The sequence below is a fragment of the Caloenas nicobarica genome, chromosome 18 (genome assembly GCF_036013445.1).
Source record: "Caloenas nicobarica isolate bCalNic1 chromosome 18, bCalNic1.hap1, whole genome shotgun sequence".
Lineage (NCBI taxonomy): Eukaryota > Metazoa > Chordata > Aves > Columbiformes > Columbidae > Caloenas > Caloenas nicobarica.
The window spans coordinates 11355842-11382356 of NC_088262.1; the positions used below are offsets into that span (position 1 = coordinate 11355842).

The 26515-nt window shown below is 54.4% G+C and overlaps 1 protein-coding gene across 1 annotated transcript in view; it reads right to left on the minus strand.

Moving 5' to 3' along the window:
• DNAH9 (dynein axonemal heavy chain 9) overlaps nt 1–16871 on the minus strand; it is a 205756-nt gene extending 188885 nt beyond the window's left edge. Inside the window, exons 1-10 of the mRNA XM_065647527.1 lie at nt 16536–16871; nt 13522–13718; nt 12704–12862; nt 11082–11212; nt 8578–8789; nt 8153–8386; nt 5445–5612; nt 3433–3549; nt 2510–2660; nt 1411–1525 (exon numbers count right to left, since the gene is read on the minus strand). Of these exons, the coding sequence (XP_065503599.1) occupies nt 1411–1525; nt 2510–2660; nt 3433–3549; nt 5445–5612; nt 8153–8386; nt 8578–8789; nt 11082–11212; nt 12704–12862; nt 13522–13718; nt 16536–16871 (1820 nt within the window). The remainder of the gene's footprint in view (nt 1–1410; nt 1526–2509; nt 2661–3432; nt 3550–5444; nt 5613–8152; nt 8387–8577; nt 8790–11081; nt 11213–12703; nt 12863–13521; nt 13719–16535) is intronic.
• Nucleotides 16872–26515: the final 9644 nt, after the last annotated feature.

Genomic DNA, 26515 nt, shown 5'->3' on the forward strand with positions numbered 1-26515 from the left:
CCAAAGAGCAAAGGTGACCCAGAGCACGGGAGGCAGAGCCCCGGTCGTGCTGCCTGGACTGTACAACCCAGGGAACAGCAGGTCAGAGGAATTCTTATCAGGCCATCTTTTCCCCACTGTTTCATCTACAATATCCAAGTTTTCCTCAAGATGGTTGTTGATTTTGGAGGACATTTTGACAAAACCTGAATTAACTTCAACAAAACCTGGCAAAGGGAGTATCTGAGCAGTCACCACTGGGCAAGTGCTGATCAAACCTGCTGGAAGTAAACAAGTCCTCTGAGCAAATCCAAGCAAGTCCCAGCAAAACCACCTTTGTTTCTCCTTTTTAATCCTTTTTCCCTTTCAACAGCACCATGTCACCCCTGTTGCAGGGCATGTTATTAACTGCTCTAAACAGAGGACAGAATGCAGATCTGGGTCCTTCATGGTTTACAAAAATTGCCATTCAGGTTCAAATTGGACATGATAACTTGAGCTCTGTGCTGGGAACAGCCCAAGAGCTTGTTTCATTGCACTGATGTCTTTGCTGCTGCAGAATAACTGTGCACTTAAAGACACTTAATGGCAATATACAGCAAGAGAGGGCTACAAATATGGCACGGTGATGGAGATGGCTTATTTTGGTCAAGTACATTAAAAAAGTGAATCCATTTACACAGAATCCTGACCAGCACAAGGGAAGGCATTCCTGTGAGCTACCAGGTGCAGTCGCTGGAGCACGTTCAGTTGTCCCAAGTCCAACACTGCCTTGCTTACAGAGCTCTTAAACGTTGTCTCATGTGGTGCCATGAGCTGCTGCAGCTGCGAACGTGAGGCTACACTTCCCTGACACCATCCATTATAACAAGCACTTGGGTGATATGTATTCCAGCATTGGTTTCTTTCCGTGATCTTGGGAGATGGCTCCTTTGTCTAATGCTGAGAAAGTTTTCTTCCGCCCAGCAAAGTGCTCATCTGTTCACCAACATGGAAACCCAGCTCCATCGATCCATTTCAGCTGAGTCCAGCCCAGCACCTCTCTGCTATTCACAGCTTGGATGATGCCAGAACCAGGACTTGCAGCTGAGGAGGTCCTGGAGAACATGCTGAGTGGGATTGCAGCAGGAAAGGTTCCAATACCTCTTTCAATTGCAACCCAGGAACTATGTCTGAAAGCTGAATAGCCCATGTGCTATTCCACTGTGCCTCTTAACTGCTTCAAAACAAATCCAGTTAATTAGTTTCTTAAAAAAAATAATGATCACAAGGAAGCTGAAAAGCACCAGTGCAACCACTTCACACCTCTTTGACTAAGAATTATTTCAGCTATAACCATGGGATAATGTTCACCACAGAAAGAAAATCAAATTGATTAGAGAGAACATATCAAGGTGGTCATAAAGCAACTTAGCTGGAACAGACACGCACAGATGTGGGATGCGCCTGAAGTGATCAAACGGCACCTGGATTCGCGCTCGCAGCTCCCGCGCCCAGCACAGCGCTCCAGCCACCGGCGGCATGTTCTTGTGCACGGGGGGGGATCCTGGGGAGGGCACATTGGAACAGCATTTGACTGAACACTGCACTTGTAACCCCAAAGATGCACCAACAGAACCTCATCTGCAGAAAACTGCTCTGATTTCCCAGCTTCCTTCCTTAAATCCAACATCTGCCACACTGATGTGGGTCTGTGACCAAGGCAAGTGCCTCTGGATCTTGAATAAGGACCTGAGATCGAAGGAGAGGCCCAGCCTATGTTAAAACCTGAGCTGATCTGAGGCGTCCTTTACCTGGGACACGTTTCCCGCTCCCCACAAACACTGACGCAGGGATTTCTGACCAGGTGTTCGTTCTGACCATCTTATCTAACAGCCACAGAACAATAACCGCAAATTCACAGCAAATGATGGACTCATCTCCATGATTCTCTCCAGTCCAGGACTTGCCTGGTTCCAGTATGGTCTTTCTGAGGCAAGTAAATAGGTTATTGTTCAGAATGACACACTTGAATCCTCATAATCTGATAGGAATCTACCCATTCTCCCCTGTGCCAACAGTCATGGGAAATAATAAACCTGGAAAAGGCTGATTAAACCCTTGGTTACAAAGTCCCACTCGCATATTTTGCATTTTAAGCATTGCAAGAGAAACACAATAAATTCATACTGAGGAGCACATGAGCGGGTTTGCAGGTCCCATAGGGTGTTGGAGGCAGCGCACAAATGTGGAGAGAAACCTCTTGTCACAGCCTCGCTGGGAGAAAAGCTCAACACGTGTCTCCGTTCCCAGTCACATATCATGTATACACATTTGAAAAAGGGTATTTTTACCCCTAACCAATTATTTGCTTTAATACCAAGAACAGAGCTTTCCCAGGCATTTCCATTGCCACTAAGGAGCTACAGAGGCTGAAAACATTTGCAATTTGTAAAGTTTTGGGTTCCTTAGAAAAAGAAATCGCTTCCCCCCAAATTAATCTAAATCCAACTCCCTGTAAAATCAATTTTACTCAGCACGTTCTACCCACCGAGCTTCAGCTCTGCCTGGATGTGCCGGGAGTAGATCAGCCTGGCGTGGTCCAGGGCCCTGCTGAACATGCTGATGAGGACGGAGTATTTGTCAGCAGCATCTGCAGCGATTACCGGTCGCTCCAAAAGGCTCCCGAACATGTCCAGCAGCTGTTGAGGTGAACACGCAGGAAAAGAAAGGGGAAAAAATTCACAACCCCAACTTCTGCAGGGAGATCAGCTGGGACCTTCCTCACCAGCCCAGATGCTTCAATACTGTCTGCACTGATGAGCGCTTTGGAAAAGGGAAATTTCTTTCCTTTACGTTGCTTTTCCAATAGTCACTCCCTTTGTTACGGAGCCTCTCAGAGTTTCTCTAGGGATGAACCACATTCCAACTGTCATTCTTCAAATGCTTCAAAATTTGCTATTTTTTAAAAAAAAACTTAAGATAAACACTGTGACTTTCTACAGTCTTTTCTAGAAATGCTTATATTGAAATTTTTTTGAAAATACCATTTATTATTTCTACAAGATAGATTAATTGATAAATAAACCAGCTTTGTTTCTAGAAAATCTGTTTCTAAAACTGAAATAGACCTGTGTATTAGTAATATTAACAAATTAATATTAACAATATCAGTTCTCACCAGGAAATCCTAGAAAAAGCATGATTTCCTCCAACTCGCAGACAGAGACACAAATAAATCTCCTGGCATCCAAAAAGCTTTGAGAGGGACCTACCAGCCTGAGCATCCCGAACCAAGAGCAGCCCAAAAGCTACAAGTCTTACTGCCCCTCTGTCCATCCCCACCAGCAAACACCAGCCCCGTGTGCCTGCAGCTCCAGCACTGCCTGGTCTCCCGGGCCTGATTCTCACTGAGCCGAACCGCAGGCGCCCCGATTTCCCTTTTAGAAAAGAGGAAGGGTGCGACAGACAAACCTTGAAGGTGTGCTCCAAGTCTGAAGCGTCATCAAAAGCCTGGATGAAAATGGTGCCCAGCCGACGGTCGATGTCTTCTACTTTCTGCTGGAAACCAAAGGCGTCTTGCTCAAAGTCCTGCATGAAGGCAAAACACAAGCTGTGAGGCTGCAAGATGGCACCAGGAAGGCACCTGCAACTCCCCGATCCAGAGATGTCCTTTCTTATTCACCGTGAATTAAGCCACTCCTCTGACCAACCTTCAGCCATCGCAACAAGGCAAAGTCCCCACAAAGCTTGAGAACATTTCTGTGCTGTCCCATGGCTGAGATGTTGGCCCTTTCTCTGGGAGGGACCCTTTGGTCCTGAGGGCTTTCCACAGTCCACAGAGAGCCTAGAGGCAAGATGGACTATTTCCACACTCTCTCCCCCACCACTTGGCCTGAAGACCACACCATCACCCGGAAAACCCACAGATGCACCTGCTGAGTCCCAAATCCAATCTACTGTCAAGCCAAAATGAGCCTGTGGTTTCTTGGTGAGTTGGCTGTGAGTGGGGCAACAATAAAGGCAGTTTCAAAACGCTGGCACAGGTTGCCCAGAGAGGCTGTGGAGTCTCCACACTTGGACATATTCAACCTTGGAGATATTTCACCTGACCGGTCACAGTTCTGCTCTAGCTGAGCCTGCTTTGAGCAGGGAAGGCAGACTCGGTGATCTCCAGAGGTTCTTTTCAAACTCTGTACTGGGTTTCTGTTATTTGCATCATCTTCTTGCACTGCTTTTCTTGTTCCAATTGTAATAAATCCTTTGAAGTTCAAGAGTAAAATCTATATCTGTCTTCCTACACGTAAAAGAGCCCAAATCAAAGACTGAACTTGACAGCCTGGGAAACTTCAGTCCTTCTGTTCTAGCTTGGACAAAGCCACTAAAAATGAGGCCATGTGTCTCTTTTCTGAAAGGACGAAGTGCAAGGAAATAGCTTTTACTATTGTTACTGCTGAGCTCCAGCAGATCCAGATGCCATGTTTTAGCTAAAAAAAAAGAGGCTCTAGCAGTAATAGAGGGTGCAAAACTAGAGCACTGAAAGAACAAGCACGACTCAGAGTCACACAAATGGCCATGCGGTCACCAAACCCAAGCCAGCTCCTGCAGAGCCACCGTCACCGCTCCTCTGTGCCCACCCTGCTGAAGGAGGGGTGGCATGGAGCAAGCAGCTTTCCAGCAAGGTCCTCCCAGGTGGCACTGGGGACCTGCCACCCCCCGCAGAGATGTACCAGGAGCTGCAGGAACCAAAGCACGAGCCACCCATCACCACACCAGGCAGGTCCCAGAGGGTTGGGAATGTTCCTTTAATTAAAGCACTACTGATAATAAAATAGAGCGTCCTTGAATTCTGAGAGCCCCAGAGGCCATGTGTTCATCTAGACAAGAGCAAACAGATCCCCAGAGATGATCTGAGCTGGCCCTCATCAGGCAAACTACCCTGTTTTCCCAAAAATAAGACTGGGTCTTATATTAATTTTTGCCCGAAAAGATGCTTACATTTTTACATGTATAGCTGCCTGGACCATATTTAAATTGACTTTTTTATGAACTGTAACTAGGGCTCATTTTTGGAGTAGGGCTTATGTTTTGAGCATCCTGAAAAATCATGCTAGAGCTTATTTTCAGGGTAGGTCTTATATTTGGGGAAACAGGGTAGGTACCAAGAGCAGGAAACCAAAGAGATGTGGGTGTTGGTACAGCTCTTACACCTCAGCCAGCACCATGTATAGTGAAAGCTTGTGCACAAGGCATGGAAATGCAGGTTTCCCAGCTACACTGGTCTAAGGTCCAAATCTAGCAAGATATGTTATAGACCTGCAAGAAGTCCCAAATCTCTGTAGGAAAGGCCAGCGGCTCCCTGTTCCTTCCAGTACCAGATCAGATCATAATGAAAGGAGGAAAGAGCTGGGAAGAAGATAGCAGGAAACTGCTGCTTTGGAAACATGCACATGTTCCTGGTGTTCCTGCAAACTGGTCCCACCTACCATGTTGGTCAGGTCAAGACAGTCATAGGTTCGCTCTGAAAACACCTTGTACGCCTCCTGGAATTCCTCATACATGTCCAGGACTTGCTGGTCCAGGGTCTTCCCTTTAATCCCACTGAATTCAATTTTCTCCAGCTTCATCAGGTCCAAGGCAGTTGCCAGGAGATCCTTCAAAGTCAATGGAGGGACACACAGGTTAAGATGTTGACAAAAGAAGATGACAACAGCTGTCACAACAGAGTTGCACTTGCTGAGGGACCTCCTCAAGCACAGCGCTGGTGCTCAGGCTGGGTGGCAGGGATGGGAAGGGGGGAGCCAGATCTGCCTGTCCTGAGCATCAACAGCTTCTCATAACACATCCCTCTCCAGCAAGATCTGCTGCAGTCATTAGAAATACTATAACAACTGTAAAATTGCTTTTAAGGGTATTTAGAGGACAGATCCAAAGCAGGATATGAGACCTTATATGCCATCCAGCATAGCTAAGAATCCCAATTTTATAGGTATTAACCAAGAAGAGACTTCTAATATTTACAGGTACCTGAACTGTCCAAAGCTCCTGCTCAGTCGAACCTCCGCGTGTCCAAGCAGGTGTTGCAGCACCTGCCCCACTGGCCCTCTCTGCTGAGGTGGCACACAGGTCCTTCCCTTCCCATCCTCCGCAGCCTGGCAGTGCCGCCTCTCAGGAAAATGTCCCATTCCCCCAGTGGTGGCAGCAGCACTGGGCAGCTCTGCTGCCACCCCGCCCCATCCATCTCCTTAGGCAGGGCCAAGCAAGGGCTGATTGAACATCCATTGTCTCAGAGGACCAGGAGAAACGTGCACAGGAATGTACTGGCGGCCATTCTCTGCTTGCACTTGTCCTGGGGCCACCCCAGCAGGGCAGCAGGTTTTACAACAGACATGAAATATGAAACAGCGCGATGAACCAGAGGAAAGGGACCCTTCCCTCTCCACGTGTTCATGGGCTACCCGTGCACCAGTGTAACTGCAGCTTTTATGAAATTTCAAAAACAAATAAACATATGCATTCACATTCACTTCGACACACAAGCACATTCATTTGAACAAATAGTAAGGCAAAAAATAATGTGGAAATACCAGCTGTCCCTTGCTTTGTCTTGTAAGGTTGCTTGAAATGAAGGGACGAGGGGAAATGGAGACAGAAAGAGATGCAGCAGCTTTCCTCATTAACAGGCTGGTGTGCACTATGCTTTTAATTATTGTTTTACAGCTCACTCTGCAGGCTCTCCCTCTGACTCCACATACTGCAGCTTTTACTGTCCCTGGAATGTGGGACAGCCATGGAAGGAGGAAACAGACACTGCTCAAAACGCACAGTGCCACAGCTCAAAACCTCCCCTCTGGCTTTTGTCTGCAGCCCATATCCATAGTGTGCCCATGACACCCACGGAATCCAAGCAGTCAGTGCCCCAGAGCCTTTGCAGGGTCACAGCAAACCTGACACCAACGCTGTTCTCATGATGACCTGCAGTTACTCCTGTGTCTATATTCCTCTCTACACCTGACCAGCATAATTTGGTTTACTTCACATCAAACCCTACTGGAAAACATTGTTATGAATACTTCTAAAATAGGCATCAGTCATGATGGTTTTCAACATAGTTAATTAAGGAACACATAAAAGTATATGGCACATTTAAACCAGTAAAACTTTCTGTTCCACTGCAGAGAACGAGAGAGGGAGAAAAACAACCCAGACCTTCTTTTTAATAGGGAAACACCGGCAACTTGTATACTGGCCATCTGACCCCACAAACCAGGAACGTAGCAACAATCAACAAAGAGATTCATTTGGGAAGTGTGTGGATAGCAGATGAATGTGTGTGGTTAACCACGCGAGAGATAATAGGTACATGTAATGTCTGTATAAGAGGTACATACAGCATCTATATAAGAGGTATATACAGTGCCTGTATAACAGGTACATATGGTGTCTCTATAACAGGTACCTAGGATGTCTGTATGTCTGTGGTCTCCAGACACAGCCACGTGAAAAGGAGAGTACAGGGAGCTCTCACATTCACATTCAGACCTGCTCTCTGCAGAGCATCCCCTGTGGCTCAAGGAGCCCTCGGTCATGCTGGGAGCTCAGGGATGACACCCCAATGTCCCTGCCTCAGGTGACAGATTTGGCAAACAGGGACATCCCCGAGCCACAGCACCCCAGTTTGATGGACCACGAGGATGTGAAGGGACAACCTGGTGAGGAACGTGTCCCTGCTCCTCCCCAGGGCCACGTGGCACAGCCAAGGGGACCCTAGAGTGTCACAGAATCATAGAACCATTTTGGTTGGAAGAGACCCTTAAAATCATTGAGTTCAACCATAACCTAAATCTGTCTCTGATGGCACCAGGAGACCTGGGAGATTATATCGCTTTATTTACAGCTGTGCAAACCACACCTCCAGTAATCCTCTTTTTCTTGCTCCAACAGGAGCAAGGAGTCCAACGGGACTCCTGGGAGCAAAAAACACACCTACCAACCTGACCGGCTTACATATGCACTGAGCAGGACATGGTAAAACACGGTCTTAGACTCACTGTAACAGGAGACCTAACAGCAAAGAGAGCGGCCCCATCCCCTGGTATCAGGTGAAGCTACAGAAAGGAAAGATGCCAGCAAGTGAGCCTGGCTACAGAGCTCTCCTGAAGGCTTGCAATGTTTTTCAAGACTGGAGTCTCACCTCCACCATCTCCAGTCTCTTCAGGAAGGTGTCCAGCCTCGCAAACACCATCGTGGAGCTGAAGTCCCACTCCCTCACTTCTTGGCCTGGTTCACAATACGTGTGCAGTTTTTCCTTTCTCTCCTCAAACGCCTCTTTGAATGTGTTCAGGATACCGAGCACCATTCGCACCTTGCCCAGGCTCTCTGCCATGTCCCCTTTCAGAAGGTCTTCTGGAGACAGGTACACCAGGGCCTGGAAGAGCAAAATCACACCTGAGAGGTCACTTCTGCCATCACAGAAAACAGAGACTTCTTGTGCTGGACACGTTTGAACCTGTTTGTAAAGTTAAATGTCGCCTAAGGAATCACTTTGCCAGGGAAGGACGGGGGAAAAAAGGGGAAAGGGGACACGGGACTGCAAACGCAGGCATCACAGCCACAGACCTGCTGAATGAGAAGGTTGCAGATCTCCTGGAGCAGCACCACTATCCGCCCGGGCATGTTGTAGTGCTTGGAGGTGACCCAGATCAAACACACCATGTGGAGCAGGGGGAGCAGAAAAGGCTTCACTTCACTGAACTCAACCCTCTCTATGTCTTCCAAGCGGCGCTTGAGGGGCATCAGGTGCAGGTGAACGTCCTGAGCTTCGGTCAAAGCTGTGTTGAGAGACAGGAGAAGTGGTAAGAGCCACCCAGCTGCAGCGCACTGGGTTCCCAGCTGGGTGATGGCCTCGCCACATGGAAAGGTGCCTGGGAAAAGAACCCATCCTGACAAGCACTGAGCACCCTCAGCCACCTGTGTGCTGCAGGTCACTCACACTTGAACATCGCTCACCTGTGGCAGTAACCAGAATAGAAATAAGCTGATGTGATGGCAGGGGACAGGGAGCTGGGACAGGGCTTCGTGCAGAGCCTGAGTCCACAACTGCTAAAAAGTTGCAGGGAATGTGCCCAGCAGCACCAAAAATACAGTGCTGCCATGGCTGTGAGCAGGCTCTGGGCCTTGCTGCACAGCATGACGGGCTATATAGCATCACAGGTTATATAGCATCACAGATCTTGGCCTGAGCCCTTTTCAGCTCAGGTTTGGCTACAACAGTCCCTTGCCCAGTGGGCAGACGACCACGGTCCCACTAGTCCTGCCTGTAACAGAAAACCCTTCGACAGCAAAGCAACTGATGTCTGGTTGGTCAAAAGCTTTAGCTTAGCTCTGTACAGCTGTGTGGTTTTACCCTGAGGAATTATCCCAGAGCACAAGCATTAATAAAACCAGGTGATTGTTGTGCAATTAAACCTGTGGACCAACAAGAAGTGACAGAAGTGCTTGAATGCAAGCAAAAATAACTCCCAAGCCCCAAGACTAAGGAAGAAGAGACTCCCACTATCAGCATCGCCCTCCCAGAAAAGCCGCCAACAGCAGCCACACCAGCACAATGACAGGGAAAGGGGCAGAGACTTAAAAGCAGGTGCACACAAATCTGAACTGCGTTGTAATGGAAATTAACAATTATAGTCCAAATTATCCAATTAGGGTTAGTGTTGCTGTAACTGGATTAAAACCAAATAATTGTTGTATTTTGATTAAACCCTTAAAGCATTAATTAGTTAAACAATGAACCCTTGTCTCCTTATATAAGGGGTGTTCCTCCAGCCCATATAAACTGCACAGTGCAGAGTGTGACACACAGATGTGTGTGACTTAACAGATTAAATGTTCGCACATGAAGGGGTGAAGAGCAGTGTTTTCTGTCAGCACGTGCACAGTTAACACAGCCTGGATGGTTTCATCGTGCCAGAGAGCAGCTGGGTTGAAGATGGACATGGAGGTCCAGCTGTGTTGGTCTGCAGGGAGAGAGCAGCAGGACTACACTGCTTTTCACTACAGATGGGAATTTGCAATATTTCCTTTGGCTGCACTCAACTCCCCTAAGCAAAGTGCACCAGGAAAAAAAAAAAAAAAAAAAAAAGATTCTTGATTCAAGAGAGCTGCATTTTTTAAGGCAGAATTTTACTTCACTTACAGGCAAAAAATAATCCTTCCTTACAAGTTTTCTTCTGAATGAAATGGGGGGGGAAAAAAAGCCTTCAGTTCCCTAAACTGGGAAATACAAGCTTGTCATTTTTCTGCCCAAAGCTCTCCTGTCTTACTGCATTGTGCCAGACGGGCAAAGTGAGGGAGAAGGAAGGTAGATGTGCTGATGGACACCACCGCTGCAGGTCACCCCCTCACCGGTATCCTTGCAACAACCTCCCCAAGCAGGAGAGCTGTGGGCTGGCCAGACCTTGCAGCCCAGCAGACATTACTGGGCGTGGACATGGACCGACATGTGGGACGAGGACATGCACACCCCCCGCTGCAGCCCCTGCACAGGTATCAACCTCCCCATGCTGCTGCCACGCGGGGTGCGGAGCTCTGCCTGGATCTGTGCACAGCTGCACAGACCCTGATTTCCTGTCCTGTGACACAAGTGACAATGTCTGCTTGCTTTCGTTAGAGGCCTTGAGATCTTCATGCTGCAAAGTCCCCAAAGTGGAAAATGCTGTTCCTTTAGCAAGGAAATTCAGGTTGCAGTGGCCAAAGTCTGGGAAGCAGCAGTCTAACAAAGCAGTCTCAGATACAAGATCTGTCCCCTTACTCTGAACTCCCGTTCCTGCAGAATGACACCAGAAGAGCTGGTGGAAGTTGAGGTGAGTCCTGTTAGAGTAATGCAAACACTTTATTACAGCAGAGTAAATTCCCAAACCCACTCAGCCTGACCTTTGGCAAGAGTCTGGCTCAACAGACCAGCGATGGAGCTTGTCCCAGCCTGGAAACAAAAGCCTCAGCTCAAGCACAAGCAGTCCAGTTTCAATTCACAAACCAGAAAGACTCGGCTTGAAACCAGTAACACCAGGCTATGAAGAAAGGCCAGAAGTCAGCACTGAGGTAAACTTGCCTCAGCATCTCACCTGCCTCAACATCCATCAGAATGGTTTTGAAGGCTGGGATGTAGCTGCTCTCAACTCTCTCCAGCAGCTCCATCATGTTCCTGACCTTCCTCGATGTCAGCTGGTTGTAAATGCATTCAAGGTCATCACACCTACAGCAACCGAGACACAGAATCAGTTTGGTTGGAAGAGACCTCCAAGATCGAGTCCAACCATAACCCACCCCTGGCACTACCCCATGTCCCTGAGAACCTCATCTCCACGTCTGTTCAACCCCTCCAGGGATGGTGACTCCACCACTGCCCTGGGCAGCCTGTTCCAATGCCCCACAGCCCTTTCCGGGAAGAAATTGTTCCCCAGATCCAACCTCAACCTCCCCTGGCACAACTTGAGGCAGTTTCCTCTGGTCCTGTCACTTGTTCCTTGGGAGCAGAGCCCGACCCCCCCTGGCTCCAAGCTCCTTTCGGGCAGTTCAGAGATCAGAAGGTCTCCCCTCAGCTCCTGTTCTCCAGCTGAACCCCCAGCTCCCTCAGCCGCTCCCATCACACTTGTGCTCCAGCCCCTCACCAGCTCCGTTCCCTTCTCTCAACTCGCTCCAGCACCTCAAGGTTTTTCTTGGCGTGAGGGGCCCAAAACCAACCCCAGGATTTGAGGTTTGGCCCCACCAGCATTGAGTACAGTGGGACAGTCACCGCCCTGGGCCTGCTGGCCACACTGTTCTTGATGCACACCAGGATGTTGGTGGCCATGTTACCAGCCTACACTGGGCCATCATCAGCTGTCCCCCAACACCGTCTGTTTCCCCTGGGCCTGATTCAGGGCTTCCTCCAGCTACACATGGACTGTGGAAACAGGAGAAAGCTCCTGCAGGAGGCACAGACAAACCCTACAGGACAGAGAGACAGTGCTGAGTTCAGCATGACAGCAGCTCTGCTACTGACAGAACATTGCTGGAAGAAGACATCGTGTTTCTGCAGGCATTAGTAACAGCTCTCCAGCCAGCAGGGCTTTGCCCCAAGTCAGCCTGAAGCAGCATGGCACAAAGGTTTTCAAAGGGCAGGAGGAAATTCCACTCCCAGGCTCCTGAGCATCTAAACCCCCTCTGGCCCTGACAGATGAACAGCAGCCAGCTGAGATGCACCATTTCCAGAAGGCCCCACAGCAGGTGTCCATCAGCAATTACTCCTGTGGATGGTTCCTAGTGAACAGCGATATAAGGGTGCCCAGAGCGGGTGTGGAGTCTCCTTCTCTGGAGACATTCAAACCCGCCTGGACCGACCTGTGTGATCTGCTCTGGTGACCCTGCGTGAGCAGGGGGGCTGGGCTGGGGGATCTCCAGAGGGCCCTTCAGCCCCAACCAGCCTGGGATTCTGTAAAGGGCATTTCTGAAAAAATTCCCTTGAGGTGTAGCCCCTGTGGTGAGGCTAAATTAAAACACAGCCAGCTGCCCAGTGACCTCCCAGACACTTTGCAGATCATGATGATTTTCTGTGCGGGAGCAATTTTCCTTAGCTCAAGTCTTTACATGAACCTGAGGCAATCTGTTCTTCTCTACTTGTGGAAGTAGCAGCTCCACCACCAGCACCCTCTACCCAAAACCAGCACCACTGACCACCATGCACTGGCCAGGCTGCCCCGGGTACCTGTTCTTCCAGAACTCCAGTTCCACCTTCGGGTTCGGATTGCTGCCTTGCAGGAGAGGCTCTGAAGACTCTTTCTTCATCACCTCCTGGATCTGCTGGCTCCAGTCTATGATGGCTGACTCCGTGGCATATACCAGAGATTTATCTATCCGTTCCATGCTGCAGAAAACAGAGGTTTACGAAGTGGTTAACTTTGTTGATGTGCGTTGCTCAGTTGGATCTACTTCCAATGAACCTATCAGCAGCTGGATTTTACAGGGCTTCACATTTCAAAACCACAAAACAATCAAACCCCGTAAGATTTTGTCATTGGTTTAATACAGGAATTACACTCTGGAGAAAATGGCTGAATCTCTGCAGCAGTGTGGGCAACACCACTGTTCATAAAGTGAATGGTGGAAATGAAGAGCCAGTTTCCACCTCTCTGCACAGCCAGTCATTGTCACATCAGATCCGTTCAGGTTCAGGATCTGACCTGGAGACCTACACATCCAGCAAGATTCTCTCTCCCCATACAGTTCTCCCTCAATCTATTCTATGTCTCCCCAGTCATTAACTCTCTTAATTCAGTAAGAAACTCCACCAAGTGGGCTGGCAAGCTGAGGACAGGTCACCCCACTGCCTTAGAAGCGGTAACTTCTCACACAATCCCACCCGCACCACGTCCTGTCTGAGGAGTGATTCATTCCACTGCACCCACACATCTCCTGGGGGCCCACAGGGGCAAGCACACAGCCCAAATACGATGACAACATGATGTACAAACACATCTGCCTCTCTGGACCTTCCAGAACCTGTTATTTTGGGGTGGTACTCACGATTTCTCATTTTCCAGATCAATGTCCTCGATTCCCTCTGAGACAGGTGGGAGAGGCAGCAAGGTCTTGCCATTTACTTGGCCAACAACTGTGAAAACGGTACTTTTGAGGTTGTGGACATGACACACGATGTCTTGTGACACCACTTGTGGCCAGCCCTGATGGTTCTTCTTGTTCGTCAGGATGGGCACGATCACCTATAGCGGAAGTCATGGAAGAGCAATGGAGAAAAAAGCACAGCAGGAGACAGGCCACCAGGCTCTGAGGTCTGTGCTTGACCAAGCCTGGAGACCCATATTCATTGCTGTCTCAAGCAGTTCGCATGTGAAATAAAGGCAGGTGATAAAGAAGGGCCTCCCTACAGGCCCACTTTATACAGTAGAACACCCTCTCCCTCAAATCCAAGCAGCCAAGAAGAGTGGAAACCAGCAAACAAAGTGAGCAGCCCTATCCCCAGGCTCTCCCAGCCTCTCAAGCCTGCAACTGGAGATGGCCCCATGGGCTGTTGTCCCTTGCCATCACAACTGTCCCTGGTGCTCGGTCCCCGTGTCCCTGCCCATGGGCACGGCCTTCAGGCCACCCTTCGAGCCTGCCAGGGCTGGGCTGAGCTCAGTGTGCTGCAAGGAAAGGTCTGCTGGTGCCTCCTGGGATCCACTGGCGGTGAGGGTCCCCCAGGTCCCCAGGCCAGCTGCGGCAGGTCTTGAGCACAGCCAGCTGCAGCCCACTGGACAGGAGTTTTGTCTTTATCAGAGAAAGGTCCCAGGGTTTGTACTGACCCGGCAGCGTGGGGTTTTGGGGCTGGTCCGGGCTTGCCTGGACCTGAGCTGCTTCTGACTTGTTTGAGCTGTGACAGCAACACCGTGTCTGTCACCTACCCTGGCTGGCTCCGCGCTGGGACCAGCCTGTGGCAACAGCCTGACAAAGCCAGGTTGTCCCCAGTGACAAACAACAGCCCTTTGTGTTACCGGGCTCAGGGGGCAGGGGGGACTAAAGGTATCAAAATAGCTACAAATGGACACAAAACTGAAGAGGAATAAAGCAGCTCAGCACCTCCACGGTGCCGTCCCATGATGCTGAAGAGTCTTTGGAACTGTGGCTGGCTCTGTAGACCGGAGGAAGACCCGATCAGCCACCTTCATGCTCAGGGAGCCGTGGGAGGGGGGAGCACAACCCCAGGGAACATGGGCAGGTGCTTCCGAGTTCACCTTCAGCAGTTTTAGCCATATTATTAGCAAGATTTGTCTCTATTACTTAAATCACGTGGACTGCTAATGCCAGTGATGTTGTAACCAGGCAAACGATAGCCGTTCATTTTCTTTTTGATTGTTAAAATGATAACTGGACTCAGGATGAAGCCTCAGCCCACAGAGCAGGTGTGGTCCCTTCAGCACCGCAGGAGTGAAGTGACAAGCAGACAAGGTCACCAGCTGTGATCCCTCACTGAATAAAGACAGTTTTGGTGTGTCTACTCCTGATGTCCTAAATGACACAAACTATTCCTTTCACTGGACAAATTCTCCTGGGACAGTCGTAAAAAACTCTGATAAAAGACTGCACAAAGTGTGGGCAGAGCAACACATGACCCCAACCCCAGTAAATTCAAGACCTTTTTCACCTTCGCGCAGACCCACCCCATCTGCCTGACCCAGCACCACCGCTGCATTTGCCTTCAAGTGAAGTTTGAGAGGAAAATGGGGTGAACACCAGACACAATCTGCTCCCTGCAGAAATACTGCATGTCTGCACAGGGGGAGAGCAAAGCCTGCAAACACGCAGCCGGGACACACAATCCTGGCTGCCAAAGGCATCCAGAAAACAGGATTTAGCAGGATCTGCCAAAGTGTTCCTACCCTACCATCTCCCCATAGCAGATGATGTTTGCAATGCCCATCATATGCTACCGGCCATCTGTGATGCAAAACTGCTGTTTGTGCAGACTTAGCAAGACCACGGAGCTCATTAAACACCTCATAACAAAAGTTCCCCATATACATAATGTGTTTTCCCAGAAAACCAGGACAACCAGTCTGGCAGCCTGCTCTCGGGAATCCAATCTATCGGTCACCATGTTAATATACCAAACAGCATCACCAGAGCTTCTCAAATCAAGCAGCTAACTCTACTTTCCCACTACAGCCTCATTGCTGAGACTTCTCCAGGTCAGGAGCCATCAGGAATAAATTGAGACAACATTGTCTGCTTCAGGCTAATAACACAGAAAAGTGAAAGCACTCGAACCTCTTGATGATCCCTTTGGGAAAACATCAGCCCACCTGAGGCAACCAGACACTGAGCTACAGGAGGCTCCTGAACATCAGAAAACACTTTTTCACTGTGAGAGTAACCAAGCACTGGCCCAGGTTGCTCAGGGAGGTTGTGGAGTTTCCATCCTTAGAGATACTGAAGAGCTACCTGGACATGGCCCTGGGCAACTGGCTCTGGATGGCCCTGTTTGAGCAAGGGTTTGGAGCAGGTGACCTGCAGATGTCCCCTCTAGCACCTACCGTTCTGTGATTCTGCCAGGTAGATCAGTCCCACAAGGCTGCCACCGATAGACAGACCCAGAGCTGATGTGGATCAGCATTCAGGTGGTTTATATGAGTTCTAAAGCCCCCCGTGGTGCTGCAAAGGGCAGACTTGAGGGTACAAGTGCATCAGTAGAGAAGGGAGGGAGGCCAAGGAGCCTGTCTGTAGGAGAGGACACCTTCCCCACTGCCATGTGCGAGGGGCAGTGCCCGGTCCCCCGGTATTCGTGGGTGCCAGGGCTCCCCCTGCACCTCCGGGGCTGCCCAGGCCTCACAGGATCCCCGCCTGGTGGGGGCCGAAGGGCCCTCTGAAGATCCTCCAGCCCAGCCCCCCAGAGCAGATCACACAGGTCGGTCCAGGCGGGTTTGAATGTCTCCAGAGAAGGAGACTCCACACCCGCTCTGGGCAGCCTGGTCCAGGCTCTGGCACCTCCCAGCAAAGAAGTTTCTCCTCATGTCCTGCCTGCCCCCGTGGCCCCTCATCCTCACCTCCTCCACGAAGGCGGCAAAGTGCCGCAGGGCATCGCCGGGCAGGTCCCCGCAGAGCAGTTCCCCGGGGCCGGCGCCGGGGGCCCTCAGGAAGAACAGCCCCTTGTGGCGGGCGGCGGCGGGGGGCGGCGGGGGCGGCCCCAGCTCCAGCTCCCCGGCCGGGCCCCGCCAGAGCAGCAGCGCCGGCCCCGCCGCCCCCGCCAGGAAGCTCCGCAGCAGCGGCCCCGCCGCCCCGCCCGCCCAGCGCTCCCAGCGCTCCGCCGGCACCCCCAGCGCCCGCGCCGCGCTCCGGCACAGCCGCCCGGCCCCGGGCACCGGCTCCGCCGCCTGCTCCATCCGGCCGGCACCGGCGGGTGTTTGCGGGAAGGAGCCGCGTTGCCCGGGGAAAGGGGCACTCCGGGGAGCCGGGGGCGGGCCGGGGCGGGCCGGGGCGGGCCGGGGCGGGCCCCAGCTCGCCTGGGAAACGCAGCTGCCCCGGACAACCGCCAGTATCAACACAGGCTGCGGATGGAGGGACTGAGAGCAGGCCTGCGGAGGACTTGAGGGGTGCTGGGGGATGAAAGATGGGACATGAGGGTCTGGAGCACAAGTGTGATGGGGAGTAGCTGAGATAGAGTCACCATCCCTGGACGGGTTTAAAAAGACGTAGAGATGAGGCTCTTAGGGACATGGGTTAGTGCTAGAGTTAGGGTATGGTTGGACTCGGTGTTAAAGGCCTCTTCCAAACAAAATGATTCTATGAGCCAGCAATGTGCACTTGCAGCCCAAAGGCCAATCAAATCCTGGGCTGCATCCCAGCCCCGTGGGCAGCAGGTGAAGAGAGGAGATTGTCCCTTCTGCCCCGCTCTGTGAGCCCCCCCTGCAGTGCTGGGCCAGCCCTGCGTCCTCAGCACAGGACACACATGGACCTGCTGGAGAGGGGCCAGAGGAGCCCCAGAAATGACCCGAGGCTGGAACAGCTCTGCTGGGAGGACAGGCTGAGAGAGCTGGGGGGTTCAGCTGGAGAAGAGAAGCTCCAGAGAGACCTTAGTCCGGCCTTTCTGGACTTGAAAGAAGCCGATAAGAAAGATGGGGACAGACTTTTGAACAGGGCCTGTTGTGATAGGACAAGGAGTGATGGTTTAAACTAAAGGAGGGGAGATCCAGGCTGGACATAAGGAAGAAATTGTTGCCCCTGAGGGTGGTGAGAGCCTGTCCCAGGCTGGCCAGAGAGGTGGTGGCTGAACCATCCCTGGAGACATCCCAGGCCAGGCTGGACGGGGCTCTGAGCAACCTGAGCTGGTGCAGATGTCCCTGCTCATGGCAGGGGGGCACTGGGGGAGCTGGGAATGTCCCTCCAACCCTAACTGTTCTGTGGTTCGACGACTGTGGTTTCACACCAGTGTCCCTCCTCACAGCCATGTTTTCCTTAGACCAGAACATCTCAGGCTCCCCAGAAGCAATTTTCCCCTAGCTCACTCAGCAGGGAAGCTCATGAGCACAGACCTGGGTCATTTTTCTACCGCAGGCACAAGCAGATCCCTTACACCACCCCCTATCAAGTTGCTCCACAACACCTCTGTACTTACATCAGCCACCTGGACCTGTAGCTTGTGTGCTATCATCTCTGAACACTGCTGTATTTGCATTTCATTAATACCTTTATGTGAGAAGTGGCTTATTATTTTCTAAATAAAAGACCCTTCTTTTATGAAAAGTAGCATGGGGATCTTGTGCAGTCTTACCACAGCAGTAACTGTGCCATCCCCTGGGCACCCCATAATGATCCTATTTGTACCTGCACAATAACAGGTACTTGCTTAGTCTTTCCGCAGGCCCATGCTGTTCTTAAAAGCCCAGCAGACCTTTTTCCGCAGTACCCAGCTGTGCCCATTACCCCGTATCTTCTTTAGACAAACATAACATTAAAGCACAGTTAATCAACGAAAGATGCTTTGCTGCCAGTTTGTGTCTTAATTTCACAGAATCCCATTCTGGTTGGGGCTGAAGGGACCTCTGGAGATTCCCCCAGCCCAACCCCCCTGCTCATGCAGGGTCAGCAGAGCAGATCACACAGGTTGGTCCAGGCGGGTTTGAATGTCTCCAGAGTAGGAGACTCCACACCCGCTCTGGGCAGCCTGGTCCAGGCTCTGGCACCTCCCAGCAAAGAAGTTTCTCCTCATGTTCAGCTGGACCCTCCTGTGTTTCAGTCTATGCCTGTTGCCCCTCACCCTGCCATTGGGCACCACTGAGAAGAGTCTGGTCCATCCTCTGACACCCACCCTGACATATTGATCACATTGATCAGATCCCTCTCAGCTCCTCTTCTCCAGCTGAACAGCCCCAGCTCTCTCAGCCTTTTCTCACAAGAAAAACGCTCCAGACTCCTCAGCATCTTCGTAGTCCACCGCTGGACTCTCTCCAGTAATTCCTTGTCCTTCTTAAACTGGGGAGCCCAGAACTGGACACACACTCAGATGTGGCCTCACCAGGGCAGAGCAGAGGGGGAGGATTCGCCGCCCTTGACCTGCTGGCCACGCTCCTCCTCATGCACCCCGGGTACCATCGACCTTCTTGGCCACAGGGCACGTTGCTGGCTCATGGTCAACCTGTTGTCAACCAGAACTCCTGTGACAGCTCAGCCTTGCCCGGCCCTGCTGCTGTTCCTCTGGCTGCCGACAGTCATCCCGGCTTCTTGCACAGCCCCCCTGGTTAGCCATTCACCACATCCCCACAATTAGTCCCAGGGGGTGTTGTTTAAGCCCATGGACACCTCACCCTCGCTGGGGGGCAGGATGGGCCTTTGCTGGTTCTGCCCTGGTGCCCCCTGGTTTCCTCCCAGTGCTCCCACTTATCCCTCTGGGGGGACCCTGGATACCACTGGATCCACCTGGGCACCCCCAAAGTGGCTTTTTAGCACTTATTTTTCTCATGAGAAAGCAAACACAGCGGGGCTTTCTCCCACCCTGCCCCAGGGCCCCCCACTCAGACCACGCCGGCGCTCGGTTGCCCATCGCCATTTATTGCAGCTGCTGCCCGCTCAGCGCCCGGGACGGTGGGACCTGGGCCGGGACCCCCCGTCCGGCCCGGCTGTCAGGGCGTTGATTCACTGCGGGGGAGCTGGATGTGCGGCTGCAGCTTCGTGCCGCGCAGAGGCGTCCGGGAGACGAGGCTGGTCGGTGCTCCAGCTGGTGCTGCAGTGAGGAGGGGGTGCCTGGGGGCGAGGGGCAGGGTCAGCCACACACACCCACAAACAGGGTCCTGCCCCCACCCTGAAGCAGACAGGCTGGTGTCCCACACTGCCCAGCACCACCCTCGTGTTCCCCCAGCTCCCTCCAGCTCCACCACGAGGACCAGCTGCCCCAGCAGCCAGTGCTGCCCCCACAGCCCACATCCCCAGACCCCCGTCCCACCCTGCCCAGCTGCGGACACAGACCCGCCCCCCCCGGACAGCGGGGTGTCCTCTGTCCCCCGGGGCCCTGACAGGGCCGTACTTGGCCGGCTCCTCGAGGCCGTGGTGTCTGGGGTGCCCGTTTGCCTTGAGGACAGCTGAGAGCCCCCCATCATGGACAGCTGCTCGTCCTGCCGGTTCCCATCAGCGCCGTCCTGGCCCGACAGCTGCATCGCATCCTGCTGGGAAGGGGAGAGCGTGTGACCGAAACACGGGGCCCCATTCCGCATCCCCCAGCAACCCTCCCCCAGCCAGCTCTCCCTGGGGAAACTGAGGCACGGATCCCCCCGCAGGCTCAGCATCCCCCTCCCCAGCTCCGTCATCCCTACCTTGTTGGGGCACCGGGCACCGGGTGGGAGCCACCGTGGGGTGCTGGGCGGTTGGGGCTGGAAGCGCGGGGGGGTGAGGGTGTGTGGGCCCCCGCAGCTCCGCGGAACAGCGGGGTATCTGCACTCGCCCGGCCGCTCCCTGTGGGACAGGACATGGGGGTGCTCAGCGCCTGGCAGGTGGCACCTCGTGTCACTCGATGCCAGGGAGGGGGCCGGGGGGTGCTCCCTGTTGCGGGGGGAGCTACTCACGGTCCAGGCGCCAGCATGCTGAGGGGTCGGTCGCAGGACAGGCAATGGAAACCAGCCAGCAGCTGCCTGGAGCGGGGAGAAAAGGGCTGGGGAGCTTTTGGGGGGGCACAGCCCTGCCTGCGTGCAATCCCCCACCCCAGAAAGCCTCTGCACCCACACCCAGTGCTTCAGGAGGGCTCCTCCCACACGTGCCCCCTCATTGTGCCTCCTCTGTCGCTGGGAAGCTGCAGCTGGCAGGAGCACAAGGCACAGCCACTTGCTCAGCATCCCCAGGGGCGCTGCCCACAGCGCTCCCACGCCAGGGTACCACACCGGCACGAGCTGGGACAGCCAGCAGGAACAGGGCCAGCGCTGCCAAAGCCACCACTGTCCCCATCGCGCTCACTTCCTAATCCCGGCGGCATCGTCACGCTCTGGCTGCGGCGCCTTCTCCTGGAGCTGCCCCCTCAGGCTCTTCCACTGCTCCTCCAGCTGCTGCCGGAACAGCCCCAGCTCCCGGCGCTCCAGCTGTGGACGGGTGACACCCTCAGCCATCTACCCCAGGATGGGACATCGCGGTCTCCAGGGGGACAGTCAGGAGGGGGGACCCTCGCAAGGATGCTGCCTTAGGCTGCCAACCCCGAAGGTGCCAGTTCTGCGTGGAGGGGACGAGCCCTCACCTTGGAGTTCATCTTTCTCTGGAGCTGTCGCTGGAACAGGTGCCATTCCTGCTGCTGGCCCATCACCCGGCTCGTCACCTCCTCCACCATCTTGTTCAGCCGCTCCACGCTCGCCTCAAACTGGCTGCGACTGACTTTGTCAGCCAGGGCGGCTTTGTCTGCTTTCTAGCAACGGGAAAAGGCAGGAGAGCGGTGGGGTCGGGATGGAGGAACAATGGGAGAGAGAGAAGTGGCTACGTGGCCCTGTTCACCCCATCACTCCTTTGGGGTTGGTCCCACCAGCCGAAGGGACTTGGGGTGACAGAGGGACCTGGCAAGGGACCCACAGCCGGTCTGGAAATCCTCCCTCCCTCTGGCTGGTTCTGCCAGCCGGCACCCAAGGGACAAGGGGTGTTTGTCAGCCTGCCCGGGACCCCCTTGGCTGGCACCAGGGCCCCTCGAGCCCGTACCTCATCGATTCCCAGCAGCAGCAGCTCCTCCTTGTCTGCTTTCTGCTTCCTCAGCCTCTCCAGGGCCTGGAACAGAGCCTTCCAAGGCAGACAGCAGCCCGTGATGCCACGGCAGGGTCGGAGCTGCCCCCCAGACAGCCGAGCACCCCGCGCCGGCCCACCCCATCAGAAACCTCCGGGAAAGGCATTGGGAAGCTGTGCAGGGCTGCCAGCAGCCTGGCAGGGGGACAAATCCCTTGGGGTCCCCAGCCTGGGCTCTGCCTGGGGGTTACAGCCACCCACCTTGATGTTATTCTGATCCTGCTGGCGATCGTGCAGGAGGTTTGCAAGGGCCGAGCTGAACTTTTCATAGTCCTTCTGTAGCTGCGCCATGCTGGCCTGGACGCACTTCAGCTGCTCGTCCTGCTGCAGGGACTAAGACGCCAAGGCGGTGCTGAGCAAGGGCGGTGGCTGCCCCGTGGGGACAGACCCAGGGTATTTTGGCTGGTGGCCACAGGCTCTCAGTGCAAGCGGGACATTTGCTCCAAGGCCTGAACTCCCTTCCATGCTGCTGACTCCGACAAGCCAATTAGGGGAGGCAGCGAGGGGCTCCCCCACATTACAGCAAAGCACAAATGCCTGGGGGGCCCTGGCAACTCAAGCCCCCTACACCACATCTCCTTACCTGTCTCCTCCACTTTGGATAACTCTCCAACTTGCTGCCTGCCTTCTGGGATAGGGACTCCACCTGCTCCTCCAGCTTCTCGCAGCGCTGGAGGAGCTTCCCCAGCTGCAGCCTGGTGTCCACGTTGCAGACGAGGCACCCTGCGTGCTCCGGGCACCCTGCCTGCTCCTGCCCCCCGCTCTGCGCCGTCGCCCTCGGCTCGTCCTGCTGCTGGCAGGGGAGGAGCAACCAGCTCTGAGCCCGGCTGGATGCCGCCCACCAGCCCAGGTGCTGTGGAGGCTCGATGGCCCCATCCAGCCAGGGGAGGTGGCCGGGACCCCGCCAGGACTCCCCCTGAGCCAGCGGGGCTGGGAGCGTTGCCCCCGGACCTCACCTCTGCCTGCACCTCTGCCTGCACCTCTGCCTGCAGCTTCTTTGCTGTCTCCATCACCAAGTTATTCACATACTCGGCCGCAAACTGCTCCAGCTCGGCCTGGGTCGGCTCCTGCTGCTTCGCCAACTCCTTCCGCTCTGCCTTGACCTTCTGCCGCTTGGGCCTGGCCAGCGAGACGGGGGCACGGGCAGGCTTAGCCTTTGTGGAGGTGTCCCTCACCCCCCAAACTGGGATGCTCCCAGACCCCAGGCTCCCTCACAGCCCTGCTGGGTAGGAAACCCTCTCCCATCCTTTTACCGCAGCTGTTGGGTCATCTGGCCGCTGCCGTCTGCTTTTCTGCCGGCTCCAGCCCCCTTCATCTTTCTGGGGGCATCCTCCACCTTCCTGATCTGGGAACGGCGGTGGGGGCAGTGAGGGCACAGCCCCCTGTGTCATCCCGGCACGGGGGCCCTTCGGCTGCCCCCTCCCTGCCCAAACTGGCATCCCCGCAGCCCCTCGGGGACTGCTGCTGGCTCACCTTCTCCTCCTCCTCCTCTTTGAGGTTCCTGGCCATGTCTTGCAGGAAGGACATCTGGCACTGGAGGTTGGCCAGGATGCTGGTGATGCTCTCCTGGCCTAGAGGGACACGGTCCAAGGGGATGTGCTGTCGGTGAGGGGGTCTCACCCTTGGGCCCAGGCTCTGAGCATGACGAGCCCCTGACCCAGGGTGTCCCCACACCAAACAACCCTGCCAGCCCCCACAGTGCTCTCACCTCCCTCCGGAAACAGCCGGCGCAGGTTCTCAAGCTCTGCACGTTCTGCTTTGGCCTCTTTAAGCTGCTCCACCTGCTCCTTCAGAGCAGCACAGAGGTGGCCGAGCTGCCCAACCTGGGAGAGAGCCTTCTGCATCTCCGCCTCATGGCCGCAGGTGCTGGTGGAGCCCCAGGGCACGGCTGGCTCTTGGGCATCCCCTGGGATGGTGGCTTGGGAGCCGGGGAACCCAGGCTGCATCCCCAGGGTGGTGGCGTGGGTCCCAGGTGATCCTGGCTCCAGCCCCGAGGTGCTGGCCTGGGTGCCAGGGGCCCCTGGCTGTGTCCCCGGGGTGCTGGCGCTGGCACCACAAGAACCTGTGTGATCGGAGGGTGCGCCTGACAACTTCACAGGGGTCACTGGTTCCCCCTGTGAACCTGCTTGCATCTCCGGGGAGCCAGACCCTGGAGTCCCCCGGCCGGTCTCCATCCCAGGCTGTGTCCCACGTCCCTTCGGCCCCAGTGCTGAGCTCTTCCGGGACTGGGTGTCCATGTCCACGTGGGTGGGCTCGGCGGGGGCAGACTGGCCCCCACTGCCCTCCTGGGAAGAGGAGCCAAAGGGCAGCAGGTTTACTGGCAGCTGGGCAGCCGTGAGGACAGACCCCAGAACCCCCCGCCATGTCCCCAGTCCCTGTCCCCAAACCATCATCTCACGGGACCAAACTTGTGTTCAACATGAGAGCCCAAAGGCAAAGGGATCCCGAGGTCAGCCCGGCCATGGAGCCGGGGGGATGGGACCCCCAAGGACGGGACCCCCAGCATCACTGCCCAGCACCCCCAACCCACAGGCTGTGCCCCGAGGCAGGAGGGCTGGTGGCCCCGAGGGAGCCGGGGACGCAGCTGCCTCCTGTGCCTGCGCAGCCCGGCAGCGTCCTGGGGCTTCCCCTGGAGCTGGGCGAGGAGAGGGACACCCATTCAGGTGTGGGAGCGGGATTTGAAGAGTGTCCCCAAATGAACTGGGGCACGAGGCAGAGGGACGCTGGGCAGGGCTGTGCCTGGGGGCTGCGGCTGAATTGCACGGGCAGAGCTTTATCTCCCCTCCTTCTTTGCTCCCATGGCTCTGTTTTGATGGCTCTCTAGTTCAAAAGTGCCTTAGCAACTCTTGGGACACCCTTCCCACTCTTCCCTCCTGCTGCCCTTCACGCTGGTGACACCGATGGGCGCAGAGCGGGGGCGCAGGCTGACAGGGAGAGAAGCGGAGAGGGGATGAGGGCCCAGCTCCCTCCCGGGGCACCCGGGGACGCTCACCAGGCCGAGAGTCTCCTGCATCACTCGCATGTCTTCTGCCAGGCCAGAATGCACCTCCTGCATCGCCTGGATGTTCTCTGCCATGCCGGAATGCGCCTCCTGCATGGCCCTCATGTCCTCTGCCAGACCGGACTGTGCCTCCTTAAACTTGTTGAACTCCTCCCAGAGATCCTGGAGGGAAGCCCTGTCCTGGGAGAGCGGGTGGCGGGGTGAGCCCAGGGGAGGGTCCCTGGGGACCTGGACCCCGCTGTGCTCTGCTGCGTGAGCTCGGGCTTAACGCAGCCCTTGGTCTGAGGGCAGCACGACGGCAGCGCGGAGCCCAGAGGAGGGGGCGTCTCAGGGGGGAGCACCCGGGGACCAGCAAGAGCATCTACCTTGGAGATGTCTTTCTCCTCCTCTTCCTGGCCAGGCTTTTCCTTTGTGTCCTGGTCCTTCTCCTGCTGGTCCCACTTCCCAATGATCATGGCCTTGAGCAGCTTGTGCAGTGCCACCAAGTCGACAACCCCAACGTGGGGTGTCCCAATGGCAGCATCCAGCATCTCCAGCAGACTGAGTGGGGCCATTGCTGCTGCTCTGCCTGAAAACACCGAACCTGAAGTGGGGAGACAGGAGTTTTTCTGCCCAGAGGTGATCTTGGACAGGTGGGCAGCAAGCAGCCTTTCTCCTCTTCCTTCTTGCCACAGAAAGCGATTCAGTCACCCAAACAGATCCAAGTTCCGAAAACAATCCAAGTGATGAAGTGATCCAGTCACCAAAAGCGATCCAAATGCCGAAAGTGATCAAACCACCAAAAGTGGTTCAACCACCAAAAGTGATTCTGCCACCAAAAGTGATACAACCACTAAAAGCGGTCCCACCACCAAAAGCGATCCCACCACCAAAAGCAATCCAACTGCCAAAAGTGATCCCACCACGGCCAGTGACCAAATGGGCGAGGGGCACAGGTGACAGGGGACAATATAGTGTCTCTGTTGCCCGGCAACACCTGCCCCAGGAGACAGCAGGCACCGCCCTGGTCCCTTGTGATGGAGTTATCCACGGGATGGGAGATGCTGAGGCTCCCTCCTGCCTTTCCCATTTTAACACCTAAAACGCAGCTGGTGACACCTCATATTTTGTGGCAGGTCACTGCAGCCTGTGCCCAAATTCAAAATACAATGACAGGTCATGGGGAATGAAATCTCACTTTACTGAATTAAATACACTCAGTTTTAATTGCAGAGAGAATGGTTTTATCCATGTTGGGTACTAAATCAAACTCTTCCGATGTTTAATCATTTCCTTTCCCCATGGCAAAGTTGGCCTCCGAGGTGATTCCGCTTCGTGGCAGATGTGTAGTGACTGCCAGCACCTGGGAACCTGGGCTGAAAACAAGGTCAAAATGCCTGGTTTAGAATGCCTTTCCCTACAGTTAATCAAGGCAGAAGGATGTATTTTGAGAAGGAACTGTTCTGAAGGGATTTCTTTTGCCTCTCTTGACTGTTGGCATAAGCCAGCAGCTGTTGACCAGGAAAACTCCAGTTGGGGCCAGTGACAAGTGCTGCTCTTCTCCCACCCAGCTCTGACCTCGTCGAGGGGGATCAGCACTGCGAGGAGTGGGAAATGCTGGAGGTGACACTGGGAACTGGGGGGTTCAGCTGGAGAACAGGAGCTGAGGGAAGACCTTCTGATCTCTGAACTGCCTGAAAGGAGCTTGGAGCCAGGGGGGGTCGGGCTCTGCTCCCAAGGAACAAGTGACAGGACCAGAGGAAACAGCCTCAAGTCGCGCCAGGGGAGGTTGAGGTTGGATCT